The sequence below is a fragment of the Haliotis rubra genome, unplaced genomic scaffold, assembly GCF_003918875.1.
Source record: "Haliotis rubra isolate DU_JTF1 unplaced genomic scaffold, ASM391887v1 Scf6, whole genome shotgun sequence".
In the NCBI taxonomy this organism is placed as follows: domain Eukaryota; kingdom Metazoa; phylum Mollusca; class Gastropoda; order Lepetellida; family Haliotidae; genus Haliotis; species Haliotis rubra.
In genome coordinates, this window is record NW_025767301.1 from 3962994 (window position 1) to 3980574 (window position 17581).

At 38.0% G+C, this 17581-nt stretch overlaps 2 protein-coding genes across 2 annotated transcripts; one reads left to right on the forward strand and one right to left on the reverse strand.

Moving 5' to 3' along the window:
* Nucleotides 1-422: 422 nt before the first annotated feature.
* LOC124255300 (DNA-directed RNA polymerase III subunit RPC6-like) lies at nucleotides 423-7774 on the reverse strand. Its single transcript, XM_046689182.1, has 9 exons — nucleotides 7608-7774; nucleotides 6749-6866; nucleotides 5651-5718; nucleotides 4842-4909; nucleotides 3606-3718; nucleotides 2986-3129; nucleotides 2217-2324; nucleotides 838-1023; nucleotides 423-551 (listed from the first exon to the last, which is right to left on the reverse strand). Exons 1-9 carry the CDS (start codon nucleotides 7667-7669, stop codon nucleotides 474-476), a joined length of 945 nt encoding a protein of 314 aa, XP_046545138.1. The 5' UTR covers nucleotides 7670-7774; the 3' UTR covers nucleotides 423-473.
* A 200-nt stretch (nucleotides 7775-7974) lies between these two features.
* LOC124255355 (histone acetyltransferase KAT5-like) lies at nucleotides 7975-16301 on the forward strand. Its single transcript, XM_046689252.1, has 12 exons — nucleotides 7975-8002; nucleotides 8110-8167; nucleotides 8532-8600; nucleotides 8722-8884; nucleotides 9095-9317; nucleotides 9590-9745; nucleotides 10143-10226; nucleotides 11123-11212; nucleotides 11443-11583; nucleotides 11748-11841; nucleotides 13701-13863; nucleotides 14917-16301. Exons 1-12 carry the CDS (start codon nucleotides 7979-7981, stop codon nucleotides 15131-15133), a joined length of 1482 nt encoding a protein of 493 aa, XP_046545208.1. The 5' UTR covers nucleotides 7975-7978; the 3' UTR covers nucleotides 15134-16301.
* Nucleotides 16302-17581: the final 1280 nt, after the last annotated feature.

Here is a 17581-nt window from a genome sequence, read left to right on the forward strand (position 1 = left end):
TGAACAATTTTATCAATAAGCAGCAAAAAATCCACGCAGCTGACTCAAGAGAGGACAAAAAGCATGATCATTCCTGGGATATAGAGCTTTCTTTCAATGCATGCAATGTTTTTCTGCTTGACAAATTTGTCAGCATCTTCACCAAAACTTCATATAGAATTGTGTCCCTTATTCATGCTTGCCATGTTAGCTGTGTGTAATGTCAAATTTGACATTGCTAATTGTAGGGGCCTTATTGCTTGGATCAGTCACGTTTCAGGTTCATGAACCTGATGGTATCAGAAGAGATCATTTGTCGTGCTTTAAGTTCCTTTCCCAAATACAACATCACGTCTGTCATTGTTTGCTCCAATATATCAGAGGTTGTTTTCTGACATAAGCTTCTTGTGGTATTTTTTAAAATGAAACACAGCATCACAATATGTATTACTAAATGTTACTCTTTATTTACAAATGTACAAATACACAGCCTGTCATATGTCCAACCACTCCTTCATATAGACACATGTTTGAGGTGAAACAATTCCTCCATCATGGCACTGATCAAACACCTGGAACACAAATAAATGGAAAAGTTAAAATTCTTAAATGTCCCTCATGTTTTTCTACTTAAATCACAAACACCTATAAAACCCCTTAAAGAACACTTCCTGCTTTCTTCAGTCTGCGTAGTTGTATTTTGGAAATTCAATATGTGCTTGTGGATTTCACTGAAGCAGTAAGGGGCTGTGGGTTAGCCTAGTGGTTAAAGAATTCGCTAGTCAAGCTAATCCAATGTATACATCGTGTACATTCTCATTTAATAGCCATATAAAAGGATGGCCATGAGCAACTCACTGGACATGTTCCACAGGGTATCCTCACTAGCCCTGTAGGTTGGATGATTGGTTTAACAGCCCGGTACAGCCTCAATTGACCGCTGTCCCCTGTTGTCCCTTGAGCAGCTACAAGAGTTCGTTCCACCTTGCCGTCATAAATCAAAGTGTCAAGAATTGTCTCGATGTCCTCCACAGATAGTTGGACCTGGGAGCAGAAAATCAGCGAGCAAATGTACAGCCTTCAAAATTCATGCTTGCCTTTTAGTCTGAAACTAAGGACAGGTACAAGAACTGATAATGGTGGGTCTCACTGACAGAATGTTTGGGCTATAATTCTGAACCAGTTCTTGATGCTTCAAATTTACAATACTGGAATAAATGGAACAAAAATATAAGAACAATATAATTATTGTATTGATTCTTGTCTCAATCAAGCAGGACTTGCTTCTAACATGAGGACAAGTGAAAGATGGTTTCCACCAGTCATTAAAAAGACTGGAGGTAGCTGCACCCGTTCTACTTTCTGCATCTTCCAGGATATCATATCCACAGTCTACTATGGCATACCCTGGACCAACAGCGTCTCTACAGAATGTGAGCTTGCAATCAACCAATCAAAATGTTACTTTGCAATGCAAGTTATGCCTAGATCTAAAAAATCATGTTCCCAATATATTTGAAATACACAAGCTAATCAAAGATACCAATACCAGCCCACCCCATCCTCTTTGGCAATTGTCACTACTGAATCTTAATAATCGTACCCTAATATTTTAAACATTAGGTACAACTTTGGACAAAAACCATCATGTATTTTCCAGACTTGCAGTTGCAGGTGGGTATTCATCAACTACACAACAATACTGATAACATTCTGTTGCCCTCTTTACATAAACTGAAACACACAGATACATCCTGGACATTGCGTTTTAATGCTGTCATGTCAGTATACAACAGATGAAATTACATGCTTCTATGACAACAGAACACGACTTGTTAGAATGTTCTGATAAGTATCAATAAAAATATATATGTTAGATGTGGAATTCTGGCTGCCGAGAAGTGTGCTGCATTTCTCACGTTACATGACATGAAAAGTATTCGTACACATTGTCATGACCAGAGGATACTGGAGTTAGTTTGAACAAATGACTCAACTGCAGCAAATATTTCCATTAATTTTGCAACATACTGACTGACTGACTGAGTTTGGTTTTACGCCGCTTTTAGCAATATTCCAGCAACATCACGGCGGAGGACACCAGAAATGGGCTTCACACATTGTGCCCATGTGGGGTGCAACATACTGACTCACTAATACAATCCAGGCATGTTACATATCCCTCAGTATAACAGCAATAGATAGTCTCTAGCATAACGAAAATAAGTACATCTTACTTTGCTTATTCCAAGTTCTGATATGTACTTCCAAACATCTTTAGAGGGAGCAAAGGCACCATTTTTCTGAGCTACAGGGTCAATCTGAGATTCTCTTGCTTGGGCAGCCTGCAAGAAAAATCACACACACTGGAGTAGACTGATTATCAGATGCTGACCAATGATAAAACAAACCCTTTTATTAGTCAGTTATATATCATTTTGTAAAATTCATATTCCAGCACTTGTGTTTACCACATTCTGTGTTCAGCATGAATGTCAAGGGTGACTCATCTTATTTCCAATGTGGAATGTTGATTCAGGTATTCCTGATCAACTACTTAGTTATGAACGCTGCAATTCTACCTCAGATCGAATACCGACTGACAATACATTCTTAAACTTTCAAACCTTGAAAGGAAAACTGTTGGTGAAGATGAATATGCTACAAATGATATAATGTATAACATTGGAAAGATAGTCATAGTGCTAAGATTGTTTAGTGGGAGGGGACCCGGGGGGTGGACAACAAGCAACAAACAATATTTCACATAATAAGGGCACGAGTTAGGAGTTATAAAGATCACATTCTAGGGATTCAGCATATATCTAACAGCAGCTTTGTCTGAGCTATCTCCCAATACATATTATCCTTATCCTCCACTTAAGTGGTATTATCTTTAGCAGTATTCATCAAGCATGCCGTCTGTATGATACAAAATATGGCTAAGAGCAATAGGAACTTTTACTAACAATGATTTCACTTTTCAAACACACAAGGACCACCTACCTTCTGATCCAGATATTTGTAACACTGTTGGTTGAGAACCTCCACAAACTCGGCCTCGAAGTCCTGGTCACTGTACCATGCCCCGCCTGTCACTGTCCGGTCCGGTTCTAAGTTGTACAACATGTAAACCTTCTTCTTGGAGGCCTGTGTTACAGAATAATGGACATATATTCAACTGTTGAAGTAACAAACTGGAAACAGGGAAATCACGAATATTGTAACAAAAACATTGTAAATTTATTAACTGAAATGGGCCAGTTGCTCAAGCACAGTGACTAAGTTGATTGTAATGTAATTGTACCCTGAAGGCCAGGGATGCTACTTATGACATCAACCAGTGTCTTGTTTCATCTGGACAGAATTATATAGAGGAGGAGTATAGCTGACAACCGTACACAACTTCACTGCATTATTTACATATCGTGAGACAACAACATTTACTAATTTCTGCCTGATGGTCACTGACCCATGAAACCTTTCAAAAACATTGTCCTATATCTGACACTCAATGGGCACCAGCAATCTGGATATTATGGTCTTGATAAATCTCTTGACTGTCAAAATACTTTCAATGATTACTTTCCAGGGTTGTACAAATGATGATGGTGAGATGTACTTACTGCTACAGACTTGACAGCTTTGATCAGCTTCTTGCTTTCTAAGTTTTTCAAGATCTTGTTGAGCTGGGTCATTAACAGATTGCTCTTGTAGCGGATATCCCTGATCCATATTCCTGCAAAATATAGGACATACAGATGATGACACACATTTTAATGGTATGAGTAAAATGGTAAAATGGTTTTATTTTAAGAAAAATATAACAAACAAAACTCTGAAAACTTGTCTAAAATGATATGGATCCCATGTGCAGACATACTCTGTGTACACACAGTACATGTGGCAGGAATATTTGTGTTTTCTTCAGAGAGTCCATTTTCATGTTCTTCTATAAATAATGGTATGATTAAAAAGCAGTAAATATTCTTGCCTGTAAATACTAAATGAAGTTAAATCATTGCAGATGCATATAACACTAAAATGAACACTGTAAATATTGGACAATAAGTATGATTTATTCTTTGCCAATCAATTATGGCCATGTATGATCATGGCAATAAGCTAACACAGTCTCAACCATATAAAAATGAAGGGTAAAAATTCTTTGTTCCAGGGTGTCAATGATCATTGTGAAGATATGGTTCAAAACATGACAAGGACATGGGTGGCTAGTTGTACAATGCACTGCCATTCGCTATGTAGAGTTGTGTCCCTTGAATACTCCAGAAACACTGGGAGTCTGCATCATGGTTTTTCTCAGTTATGTTTGTACAGCAGTGCTATAGAGTTCCACCAAGTTGTAAATGTCTGAGGCCTGCATCACTGCCACATTACACTGTCTTGCCTTGATATAACTGGAATAAGGCTACAAGTGGTGCTAATTCCAACTCACTCTAACTCATGACACAGTTAAAATTACCGGTAGATCCCAATACCTTCAACAGTTGAAACTTTAACTTTTTTAACAACTATTCTTTTTTTTTAAATGGAGCCAGTGATTAATGTACTTTCATACAAGTACATTTGACAAACCCAAAGACAATTCTTTACAACAACATGCTAATTACAGAACGATTCACAAACTGTGAACAAAAAGTGTATTACCAATCACAATAAAAACCAGTGAGGTAGACTTTCTAAACTACAAACTACTTATTATCTAACTTTTGGTAAAATGAATTCTGAGTTCAAAGCTAAATCAAAATTGTGCTCATTGTTGGCACACAACCTTTTCACTGCTTTATGACACACATGAAAACTCAACATTTCTATCCTTGCAATGTGAAATGAGAAGTCACCTTTGTTTCCAGCCTCCTTGATGATTTGGTATACCAGCTTCTCCTGGTGATCTGCACCCTTCACCTGACTGCAACACACAGAACACAGCGTCATTCACCGCCCTGTGAACATCCAGGCTAGAACTGGTCTCCATCAACCCATTACCACAAGAACACACCGTCATTCACCGCCCTGTGGACATCCAGGCTAGAACTGGTCTCCATCAACCCATTACCACAAGAAACAGTTAACAGGATCAGATAGTCAGGCTTTCTAGCTTGGAGGATGCATGTCATTGTATATCACATGTGTAAATTGATACTCATGATAACATGGAAATTATATTCTGTTATTTCACATCTCTGCTCTCAGGATTTATTCATATAGGCCAGGTTCTGGTGCTGATTACACAGTGATACCTCAACTCCCACAGATTCTGGTTTTGACCTATTTCCATGAATCCATTTCAGTTAAAACCTGTATCATCAGGGCATTTTATCCTGTTATTTTAAAATTCATAAATCATATTTCAGGATTAGTTTTCAGTTATCAATTAAAACTCAAAATATATGTTTTTCGATTTAACAACTATCATGTGAACGCATATATATATATATATATATACATGTACTCTCAAATAACTGTACTCTGGGCCATATGGCCATACTTCTGAATAAATGATTAATTGAAAATATATATGAGTGAAAGTTTTGCAACCCTAATTATATATATTCCATAGAGGTTGTTGTTACCAACATTACGATGATCATGACATGGTGACTATGTGTCTTGAATTTGGCAAAAAACTGACATTTCAGAATGTACTCACTTAGCAGCATCTGGATCTTTCAACCTGTACACCAACTTTGATCCACTCTTCAACAAGTCAATGCGCCCCTGCATAAGAGACAAACATATTTTATTGCAAAAAACCATGGGAGAATGTTGACGATATAGAATATTGTCTTTGAACAATAAACATTAAGCAATATCTTCATTTTCATAAATACCCATATGCAGAGCTACAGATAATTTTTTGGTCATTGAGTTATGTACTCGCTTGTGTTCATCTTAATGGGTATCCTAATTTTCCTTTGAGTAACCAAATAAATTGTACCCCCCTCACTCAAACGCAATTGGATATTTTGTCATTTTCCATTAATTGTAAAAATATATTAAAGTTTAAATGTTGATTTACGTGTTTGTTATTTATATTTGATCTGTTATATGAGAAACGATAAGAAAGACTGCAAGTTGCCAAGTCCAGGTGCTGAATAGAAACTTTCAGTATACCTCAGTTATTTTATTTTTTTCTGTTTTGTATGTATGTAATATAAAATCTATTGAGTATTTACAAAAATTGAAGCGTACTTGTACACAATAGACTTCATAGGAATTGAGTTTTCACATAAATATTTACGCAGATACGCAGCTTATCTGTACCTCTGATATGGGAATTCAGGGGAAGAACAGATCCCAAGTACCCCAGTGCTTGCCGTAAGAACTGGATGGCCACGTTGTGTGATCTGATGGATTGTGTGTCATCTCACCATGCTTGCGTTGACGATGACAAGTATAAGTGTTCATGGAATCAACCCCATGTTTCTCAATATTGTGCTATATTCACTGACTAACACATTTCTATCTTCATAGAAACATTATTTAGACATTTTGCAATCGCAGGTGTTATGTTTGTTTCCATGTATTGTCTCACTGTGGAGGGCTATCACTTGCTTGATCCACTATTAAGACTATGAAGACATCAGACTCAGGACAAGCTTATTATTCTTGAACATTGCTGCAGTACAACTTGTCCGATCCTGGTCTGAATGTTATGTTATTGAGTTTATTTAGTACCTGATAGAGTGATCTAGTTGCCTCTATTTAAAATAGCAAGACACTACAGCAGGCCTGAAAATGTACTTACAGTGGACAGCAGCCTGTTGATGGCTGTAACTCTCTGTTTCACCTCAAACTGAGGCATGTCAGCTTGAATTGTTGCATCATCAATTCCTTCAGGGTGAGACTGACAGAGAAGGAGAATCCTATAAAGATATACAGGATACCATGGTAGCTTAACTGCACAAACAGTCCATACTGATAGCATGAAAATACCAAGAAGATAGTTTTATTCAGAACACAGGAGACAAAGAGTTAGTCACTATTCAGTAACATAGCTTACACCTGACTTGAGGATATTTTAACTTTTGCATTTGTACAGTTGTTACTGCAATATCTATAAGCATTATTGGAAAAGTTGGACCACCAGAGACTTTCAAAAGTCGCATTTTGTTAATACATCGGCATGAGTTTCAGCTTCCAATAAACATTGCAGGGTTTCTTATTAGATAGTTATTTTTTCGAAAACTTTGTGAACATAGTACACAGACAAATGTATATCGCATAGAAATAACCTTGAGTATGCACAATCGCGCGCACAAATTACTGAACACGATAAAATTGAGTGAGTCAATTAACCCGAAAGCAGGCATCTGCTGCTTATGAACGGCAAATGTGACTGTCTTTCTGAATCCACGTGTGTAGCCCTTTCCTCGAAAATGTACCACATAGATCTATATATCCTTTATCACCCAAGGTTAGTAAAATTAAAACTTCAAATGATATTACAGATATAAATTACGTTTTTGTCTTACATCGTCGAAAACCCCTGATACCGGGATACTATCTTGTTCATGTCACATGCAAAAACTCAACAAGCACTACTATCCACTAGACTAGAAATTAAGATCTTGATCTCAACAAGACAAAATAGATGTTTTACATACCTTGTCTCTAAATCAGTTTCTTCTACTTGTTCTTGGGGCTCTTGTTTCACAACTGACGCCATGTGTCATTTAAATTACAATAAACAACTAAATAGTAATACTTTCTGTTTACTGTCGGTAGTTTCATGCAAGAGCTGGAGCCGGTGAGGAAATTCCGGAAGTTTATGTCTGCTGCTCTTAGCGGAACAAATCCTGGTCTGAATGTGGTTGGTTATATATTAGCCGAATGACCATAACTGATTTCTATAAATAGATACCATATATCATTCTTATCTACTTAGATCTAATATAAACTTTCAACGTTTATTTCTTTCTTTAAGAGTTATATTTAATCTTTATTTCGTTGTTTGAAATTCAGTGCGAGGCTAATCATGACGATTATGGCGGAAGCACAGGTACGTTTGTGAGAAGTTCTGCGTAAATTTCAGTTAAAAGGTATGTTTTTCAGTTCTTTCTTGAGATTGACGAAAAGAGTACATTGTTTGTCTTTTATTGTTTGCAGCCTGAGATAACTGAGGGTTGCAGATTGCCCGTGCTTCTAAAAAACGGCGATGGTTGGCGTAAGTAAAGAGAAAGTAATACCGAGCGCCACCTGCTGGCATTTCAACACACCAAGATGTGGATGCCGGTTTATTCATTTTGTTCATTAATTATTGTCATGTTGAATGAAGATATTCTGTAATGATATTTTTAATAATATTTTGATAGGGATGAAGTACGTGTTTTACAATAGGTTTTAAAGTGGAGCTGGAATATGTGTACAAAGTGATTATTAACTCCCTTTACTCTCAGGGGAAGCAACTCTAATGATCTTTTGGTACAAGTTACCATTCAACAATTAAGGGACAGACTTACAATTTCACTCCATGACATTTGTTGACGACATAATATCTGACATGAAAATCTCATCTTGTTATTTTGCAGATATTGCAGAAATCCTCAGTAAAAAAGATGTCCAAGGCAAACCATTATACTACATTCATTATGAAGATTGTAAGTATTTCTAGTAATAGTATTAGTTTTATGAGTTACTGTTTGTTATTCGTTTAGAATAAGCAGTCTGATTATAACCACAGGTTTGTATTTGTGTTAAATTTTCCTTCTCCTTGGGCAGTTAATAAGCGACTCGATGAGTGGGTGCCAGAAGAGAGGATGGACATCAGTAAGTTGGAGCAGCCGAAGAAAGATGCCAAAACACCTAAGAAGGATTTCCAAAAACTGGCCAATGGTGGATCTCTCGCCCCAGTAGTCCAGAGCGGGATGTTGTCACACCAGTTGTAAGTACAGTAGTTTTGTGAACATCTGAATGCATTTACATGAAGAATAACACAAATCAATTACTGAATCACTTTTCCTATAAAATAGGAAAATTTTAGCCATGTTGTGCCCTTTCAGATGATGACAAACTAAATGCGTGTAGAATACAAAATTAACTGTTTAACAATTTATTTTTGTTGTTGCCAGGTACAAAATGGTACCTCAAACAGTGGTGGACTTGGTGGCGGGTTAGGTGGTCTGGGGCCTGGCCTCGGTGCAGGTCTTGGTGCTGGACTTGGTGCTGGCCTAGGTGCTGGATTGGGAGGGATGACTGGATTGACGATCAACCTAGCAGTTCCGTCTCCCAGTGGTGCAATGTGCAGCACTGGTGGCATGAAAAAAACACAAGCAGCCACTGCAGCCAGAAAAAGAAAGGCAGAAGAAGATGCACTGGTAATTATGTTATGCTTAAACATTCAAATAGGTTATGTTGGGTGCTCTTATCCTGTGTATTACCATACATTTTATTCAATTTTGTAAAATATATGAATATATGAAAACGTATTACAAAATGATAATCCTCCAAAATAACAGTTGAAAAATATTTAAATGTGATGTATGCTTCAGGAACACAACTGACAATATTCATTTGCTATTTAAATTTTGAGCATTACCGTCAAATTGTCAAGTCAGATTTCAAATGTGTAAATGTGTCATTATTTTAGCAACCAGACTCACAAGATGCACTCCCAAAGATGCCAAGACAGACAGGCAGCATGGTCGCACATCATGATGATATTGTTACAAGAATGAAAAATGTTGACCTTATAGAACTAGGTCGATACCGCATCAAACCTTGGTACTTTTCTCCCTACCCACAGGTATGTACTTATGACTGACTGACTGACTGAGTTTGGTTTTACGCCGCTTTTAGCAATATTCCAGCAACATCACGGCGGGGGACACCAGAAATGGGCTTCACACATTGTACCCATGTGGGGATTCTAACCCGGGTCTTCGGCGTGACGAGCCAACGCTTTAACCATTAGGCTACCCCACCGCCCCCTGTACTTATGAATATCCTTTGTGTTATTTCTAGTCCATGAAATGTAAACATCATTATAGTGTTTAAGAGTGATGAATGCATTGCAACCTACAAACTGAAGGAACTTGTTGACACATTTTGTGTTATTTTTAAAGTAAATGTTGTATTTTGGAAACCATGTGTCCACATCCCATGAAGCATTTAACTGTTTTTGTTTTTTCTTCCTTTCACAGGAACTCACACAGACACCTATTGTATATATCTGTGAATACTGCCTGAAATACTTGAAAAGCAACAAATGTTTAGAAAGACATTTGGTAAGTGAATATATTTAGAAGTACATGAAGAGTAGGAGTTCATCTTGAGATAAAACGTTTCAGGGAGTCATATATTTCTTCTGTTAGATGTCAATATTATTTTCAGTCTTTATAAGGATATTAACCTGAATTTGAATAATGCAGGCTCTTTGAATAAATGTATTCTCAGTGACATCTAAGGGGATCATCTTCCAAACATACTGTTGTCCTGTTTATGATGTCATCAAGTGGTAAGCATATGTTAAATCTCAAGAAATAACATCATATTCGGGGCTCCAGATAATTTTTCAACATCAGGAGTAGATACTCCTTATTTTCTAAATATAGGAGTACTGGAAAAACTTAAGAGTACATTTAGAGTACTGAATGGAATTTAATGGAGTATGTGATCTTGTGTTTCGTTTCATATATGCACCACAACACTGCTACTCTTGTGTAGACAAGTAAAAAAAAAACCCCAATAAACAATACTTTTTTCAGATAAATACATCTGTAAATGATTCTACACCATTGCTGGGGTGTGTATCTGCTACATTTTCTAAATTATTTCCTACCATATCGTGCATATTTATCATCCGTACATACACCGATACGGCTCTTATCTGGAGCCCTGCATATTAGAGCAATGTTTCAAAGTTAAATAAACTCCACCTCATTCCTCATTGTTCTTGTTGTGCAATTTATCTCATGGCTATCTTGTATCCGGTAGTCATGAACTGAATTACACAACTTATATGTATATTCAGTGAAGCTGTTTATCTGTAGCATGCCCACTGAATTAGTAATCCTGATCAACAAAGAGTGGTGTATATGTTTCTTGAAATTGTGGCATGTTGTGTCAGTGTAAGTATTGTAATATCATGAATATCAAAATGCATGTAATTTTCTAATTGCAGGCCAAATGTTTGCTTCGGCATCCACCTGGAAATGAAATTTATAGAAAAGGTGAAATCTCTTTCTTTGAAATAGATGGACGGAAAAACAAGGTAAGTGTGATATATATTTTTCCCAGTAGATGAAACATTGTGGCAAAAACACTTATATGTATTCTTTTGAAATGGAAACACCTTCTCAAAATATATTAACAATATTAGTAAGGTTGGTTGTTGTCAGTATTTGCAAAGTGAAATTTGTGTGTTAAAATGTTTACTCATGGTATTACTGATATTTGAAAGACCTTTATTGTAGTATTCCGTCTGTTATTCTTGTTTTCCAGGCATATGCTCAAAATTTGTGTCTCCTGGCCAAGCTGTTCTTAGATCACAAAACACTGTACTATGACACAGATCCATTCCTCTTCTACTGTATGTGTGAGATGGACAACAGGGGCTATCACTTAGTGGGCTACTTCTCCAAGGTGGGTGCAGTCAATTGTTTGTTTGTTAAACCCCACACTCCGTACTATTCCATCTGCATGATCATTGATGATCACCTGATCCATGTATTTAAACAGTAAGTACTTCAAACTTTTGGAAATCATACCTTGTGTGTATCTGACAAGTGTACTCCTTTATTTTACAGGAGAAAGAGTCCACGGAAGATTATAATGTAGCTTGTATTCTCACATTACCACCTTATCAGAGGAAAGGGTACGGAAAACTGCTGATAGAATTTAGTGAGTACTTTACAGTCGGCCTTCACATAGCATTGTGTGTGGTTGTTCTATGTTGACACCCCTCATTATATACAGGGTGACAAGCAGCAGAATATACCCAACTAATCTTTTTCCTTATCTATAATATACAGTGAGACCTCGGATATCCGGACACATTCGTTTTTACCTAAATCGTCCGGATAATTGAATATCTGGATATCTGGATTTTTGGTTTTCATACACCTCAAGGAAAATCCAAAATGTTTATGATCATCAAGCGTTTATTGTACATGTATAGACATTCAAAAACAGCATCACAACATAACAATCGTACCTTTACAATTTTTCAGTTTTGAAAAAGTCTTTCATTGAGAACTGCTTACACTGGGTGCCGCTCCTTTGTAACACGACGGACAACATTTTGTCCAGGTTTTCACGGTCGCCATTGTTCTCAAAGTAGCTGAGTAGGCCTTTGTAATATTTCTTTGCGTCAGCAAACGAGCAGGGTAGTGGGGCTGCCTGATCCTCCGTATCGACATTGTCTAAAAGCAGTATGACACGCCTACTTACGCGCTAACCTCATCTGTCTATCAAAGTAGATCAGCCAATCGCTGAACAGGTCAGATGTCATCCAGGCTTTAGTGTTGAATCTGTAGCGAGCATACGCTTCGGGGTTGAAATCACTTCCGAAACAACGTGGTCCAAAATGTTTGCTTATGTTATCAAAGCTTACTTTGGGATTTTGTTCCTTGTAAAGACATATCTCTTTCTTTTCCTTGGCTGTCACTGCGTGGCGCTTATGCGCTTAGTAGGTTGACTAGCCATTTGTGATCAATTGAAAGACCAACTGACTTGAATATCGACACACTGCACTTTTATTGCTTTGACTGAATAAACAACTTAACAGTTAGAACTCAATGGTTAACTCAGTGTCAGCTAGGCCTTCTAATCACCACCAATACCTTGATGATCATTAATCCGGATTAGCCGACCATGTCTTGTGTCAAAACACGTGGGACTCTCGCACTTATCTTCACACGGTTAGCGGTAGATCAAAGCTTCGTGCGGATAGGTGAGTCAATTTTGTGTTGATTTAGCCGGTATGTTTGTAAAATGTACCGTCCGGAAACGGAAACCGAATATCCGTTATAGACAGTCACTTTTATAACGTAAGAGATTGTTTTTTTCTAAAAATTGACCGGAAGGCGAGGTTTCCGGATATCTGGGGTCCGGGTATCCGAGGTCTCACTGTATTATGATGTCATATTGCTGATTATATGTTTCTCTGTCTTTCACTGGTCTATTACAAAGCCACTGACCCCATTTTCATAAAAGAAAATGAGAGGTCACACATGATAATGTTTTGTGATTTCTCAGCATTGATACCACCATCAATTTGACATTCATATTTCCATGCCAAGACAGTCAGTTCTAAAGGATCTAATAGCGCTGTAAAAAAAAATCAACACTTATGGTATTGTTGATACTTGTAAAAACTTCTTACATTGGCAGATAACTGTGATCAAAATAATTATCAGCATATGAATTTGGTTGTGCATTATCAGTTTGATGAAGGCTGTGATGATTTTATATTTTTCGTCATCCATATTCTGTATGAGGATAAATTTGTTCTGAGCCTTCTTTTGTAGATATTTAGGTATCCCATGTATACCGAGAACAAAATAAGTTCTTCAATCTCATGCCGATAGACCTTTAAAAAGGGTACTTGATATTACACTTCCTGGTGCTCTGTATTCAAAGGTAAAATGGTTGATGGTGAGCGTAGAGTCTGTGTCTGTGAGTGGTATGGTATGCGTTACAACATAAAGCCTGGCTCTCTGATCGGATGTGATTGTGCAAATGTGATTGTCTGTTTACAGGTTATGAACTTTCTAAAGGTGAGGGTAAAACGGGTTCACCAGAGAAGCCTCTCTCTGACTTAGGCCTTCTGTCATATCGCAGCTATTGGTCACAGACCATTCTGGAAATACTGCTGAATCTCAAACCAAATGAAACTGGGGAGAGACCTCTCATTACCATTAAGTAAGTTGCTGCTCTCATCTATGTTGCTATGATTCTTTTGTTTGGATAGCACAATGCTTCAAACTAAAATTATCCTGATAGTGAGATTTTTTTCTTTCTTCCACAGAAACTAGTTTGCTCAGAATAAGGCATAAAGAAAATATTTCACTTAAGATTTCGTGTTGAATCTTTTTCATTTTGTTAATTTGCTTCATGTATTGTTTAGTTTGCTTTTCCACATGTTCTTAGGTAGTCTAATCCATGCAGTGTTGTACAGATTATATTCTTTCCTTTGTAGCAAGCACAGATAGCAAAGTCATTTATGGCACCACATTTAGCAGAGTTGAGTCCCTTAGGCAAACCATAAACCTACGATCATGGGTTCATATCCCAGTTCACCCTGATTATGTTTGTAACACTTTATCCAGGCCAAAATGGTAAATGTCTTAGACCTGTTTCACTTCGGGCTTTCCTTCTATTAAGATGACATGCTATGATATAACTGAAATACTGTTCAAGCAACGTGAAATCCAACTCACTCTGGTGATGGTATTATTATCCCCCGCCACTAAGTGTGTTGGGGTATAGGTTGGAGCTCCGTCCGTCCATCAAAGATGATGGGGACAGATTTTATCAAAAATCATTATAGATAGAGAAACCAAATTTGGTATGTGTTTTCAGGACATGAATCCTTTGATGGAGTTTGAAAATGGAAACCGTGTTACAATTTGTTACAGAGTTATGGCCCTTGTCATGCGTTTCTTGACTTAGTGCACCTTATTTCCAACGGGGACAGCTTTTCTCAGAAACCGTTATAGATTTGGAAACCAAATTTGATACGTGTTTTCAGGATATGAATGCCTTGATGGAGTTTGAAACGGAAACCATATTACGATTCTTTACAGAGATAGGGAAACCAAATGCGGTATGTGTTTTCAGGACATGAATGTTGTGGTGGAGTTAAAAAACAGGAACCATATAGGAACAGAACACTGTAGTGGGGGATATTGATAACCATGTCTTCTTGTTTTATCATTTCATTCATTAAATAACATCTAATCATTTTCATTACAGTGAGATTTCGGAAATGACAAGCATCAAGAAAGAAGATGTTATATCAACACTCCAACATTTGAATCTCATCAATTATTACAAAGGACAGTATATCATCACAATATCAAATGAACTCATGGACTCTCATAATCGTGCAATGGCTCGTAGAAAGATCCGCATTGACTCAAAATGCCTCCACTGGCAACCAAAAGACTGGAGTAAACGAGGAAAGTGGTGACTATAGGAAGTGATAGACTAACAAATAACCCATCCTTCTAGCAGTCTAGTAACTTGAAAGTACTTAAACCAGCCTCTTCCAGAAGACAACTTATACCATGAATAAATGTTCCAAAGTCAAGAATATCAACATCACAGAGTGATCAGTCCCATACGCCGAGTTCATGGTCACCTTCAACATGTTCAATGCAAAAGTAGCTCCTGGTGTGTTGCAGCAAATACCATTGACCAATGCTTAAGGATTTTGCCTGAAGCCTGTGGGATACAGTTTAATGAACAAGTGCTTCTGTGGGTTTTTTCTTAAATCTTTCATTTCCTTTTTTTCAGCAATAGTCTGTGATACAAACTTTTTTCTACCATTTTCATTCTGACTTTTTTTTTATTAATGTGTGTCCATCATCCCATTCCAATCTCAAATAGTTTGAAATATATTCAGGTCCTACTCCTTCAGTGGAATACTGGTTCACTTTTGTCATTTTCCAAGTCACATACTACCTTGTAGCCCTACTGGTATCTTGTTGGTCTCATTTCAAGTCCTATTTCACACATTTACAATTTTCTTTTTAACTTTTTTAGACTACAAAGGGTGCTTATGGTTTCCTAATAAATGTTTTACAAACGTTCTTTAACCTTAATATAGTATTTGTGTTCTACAATGCTTAGCGGTATGTCATTGTACAAACGAGTTACCTTTATAAAGCTTAATGCACATGACCATGATAATATACTCTATAATACAAGTTCTACCACTGTTGTTTGCTGTTAGTTAAGGTTTACTTCTGAGGATTATTGTTGCGTTTGACACAGTGGGTATGTTGCATTTGACACACTATGGGTATGATCCACGAACTTAACTGAAGTAGTCTGAGAGTTGGATACACAGATAAACATTCATATCAGCTGGTAGCATAATTGATATTGTCCCTATTTATGTACAACATTTATGTGATGATGATTTGGAGATTTAACGTGCGCTTTCTGACATAATGCGTATTTCGCACACAACACATTTATGTTTGCAACTGACTGCTGAACAAGCATGTCTCAACATCTAAATAATTGATTTCAAAGACCTGCTATTTTACTGAACTTCCTTTGTCAGGGTTAATACCAAATTTTTTAGTTGGAAATTATTAACTTCAAATAAATTGACTCAAACATACTCTCCCAAAAAAGAAACACATATAGGAATTTCAACTGTATTTTTATGTTTATTTTGAAACATCTTAAAGGCTTTATGAGTCAATGAAATATAGCGAAATTGCACACTGGGAATGCAGACTTATCCGTCTTTGGCACCAACTCGAGGAAAGTCAGTTTGAGTGTCACATGGAGACGTGTGGTGGCGCTTAAGTCAATACCTCGTGTGACCACCGTGGGCATCCAGAACTGCACGGCATCGCCTCATCATCGAACGTATAAGTCTCAGAATCTCGTGTTGCCCAATCGCAGCCCACTCTGCCTGTAGTGCCTGTGCGATTTGGTGAAGTGTCTGGGGATGAGGGTTACGGCGTCGCACCTGTCTGTCCAGGGCATCCCACAGATGTTCGATCGGGTTTAAGTCCGGTGATCTTGAGGGCCAGGGGAGCACATTGATGTTGTGGTTCTGGAGGAAGTCTCTAGTGTGACGTGCTGTGTGGGGCCTGGCATTGTCCTGTTGAAACAACTCCCTCTGGCGATCAGTGATTGGAAGGAGGTGTGGGCGTAGGATTTCGTCACAGTACCGTTGAGCTGTCAGGTTGCCCTGGATCATCACCAAATCACTTCTCCTACGGCAGGTGATCGCTCCCCACATCATAACACTTCCCCGGCCGAATCTGTCTACGTCTTTACACCCGCAGTCTTCCATCGCATCGTTCCAATAGAAATCGTGATTCATCACTGAACCAGATTCTACGCCAATTCGGTAGGTTCCAGGCCTGAACGTTGGTGCACCATTGAACTCGATGTCGACGATGTTGTTGTCGAAGCACAGGGCCAAAATAAGGTCTTCTGGCACGTAAACCAGCCTCTCTCAACCTGTACCTGACGTCCTGTGCAGAAAGCCTCCTCAATCCGGGTATTTGTTGAGCGGTACTGGTCGCCGTAGCTGTTTGATGACGCAGGTGATGTACCTGGATGTAGCGATCCTGCGCGGCAGTGGTCGCTCGAGGTCGCCCACTACGAGGGGCATCTGCTACCGAATTCTGCCGGCGATATCTCTCCCAGAGCCGTGAAATGGTGCTTTGGTGAACATTCATGCGTCGGGCAACTGCGCGTTGAGACTGGCCAGCTTCAAGCAAACCAATGGCGATATGACGGTTGGCTTCACTTAGACGTGGCATTTTGCGTTCGTCAACAATATTCCAAATACAGTGAATAATCGACAGACAGCGATCAACCTTTTATACCCATCATTGAGACTATCTGATCCCCAACTTTCACGTGCATTGCATGTGAATTGTGTATT

Coding starts and splice junctions, on each gene's coding strand:
- LOC124255300 (XM_046689182.1), bottom strand. CDS start 7,669: ATGGCGTCAGTTGTGAAACAAGAGCCCCAAGAACAAGTAGAAGAAACT. Junction 4,910..5,650: donor AAAGATCCAGATGCTGCTAA/GTGAGTACATTC, acceptor TGTGTGTTGCAG/TCAGGTGAAGGGTGCAGATC. Junction 3,719..4,841: donor CAAGGAGGCTGGAAACAAAG/GTGACTTCTCAT, acceptor TATATTTTGCAG/GAATATGGATCAGGGATATC.
- LOC124255355 (XM_046689252.1), top strand. CDS start 7,979: ATGACGATTATGGCGGAAGCACAG. Junction 8,601..8,721: donor CTACATTCATTATGAAGATT/GTAAGTATTTCT, acceptor CTCCTTGGGCAG/TTAATAAGCGACTCGATGAG. Junction 9,746..10,142: donor ACTTTTCTCCCTACCCACAG/GTATGTACTTAT, acceptor TTCCTTTCACAG/GAACTCACACAGACACCTAT.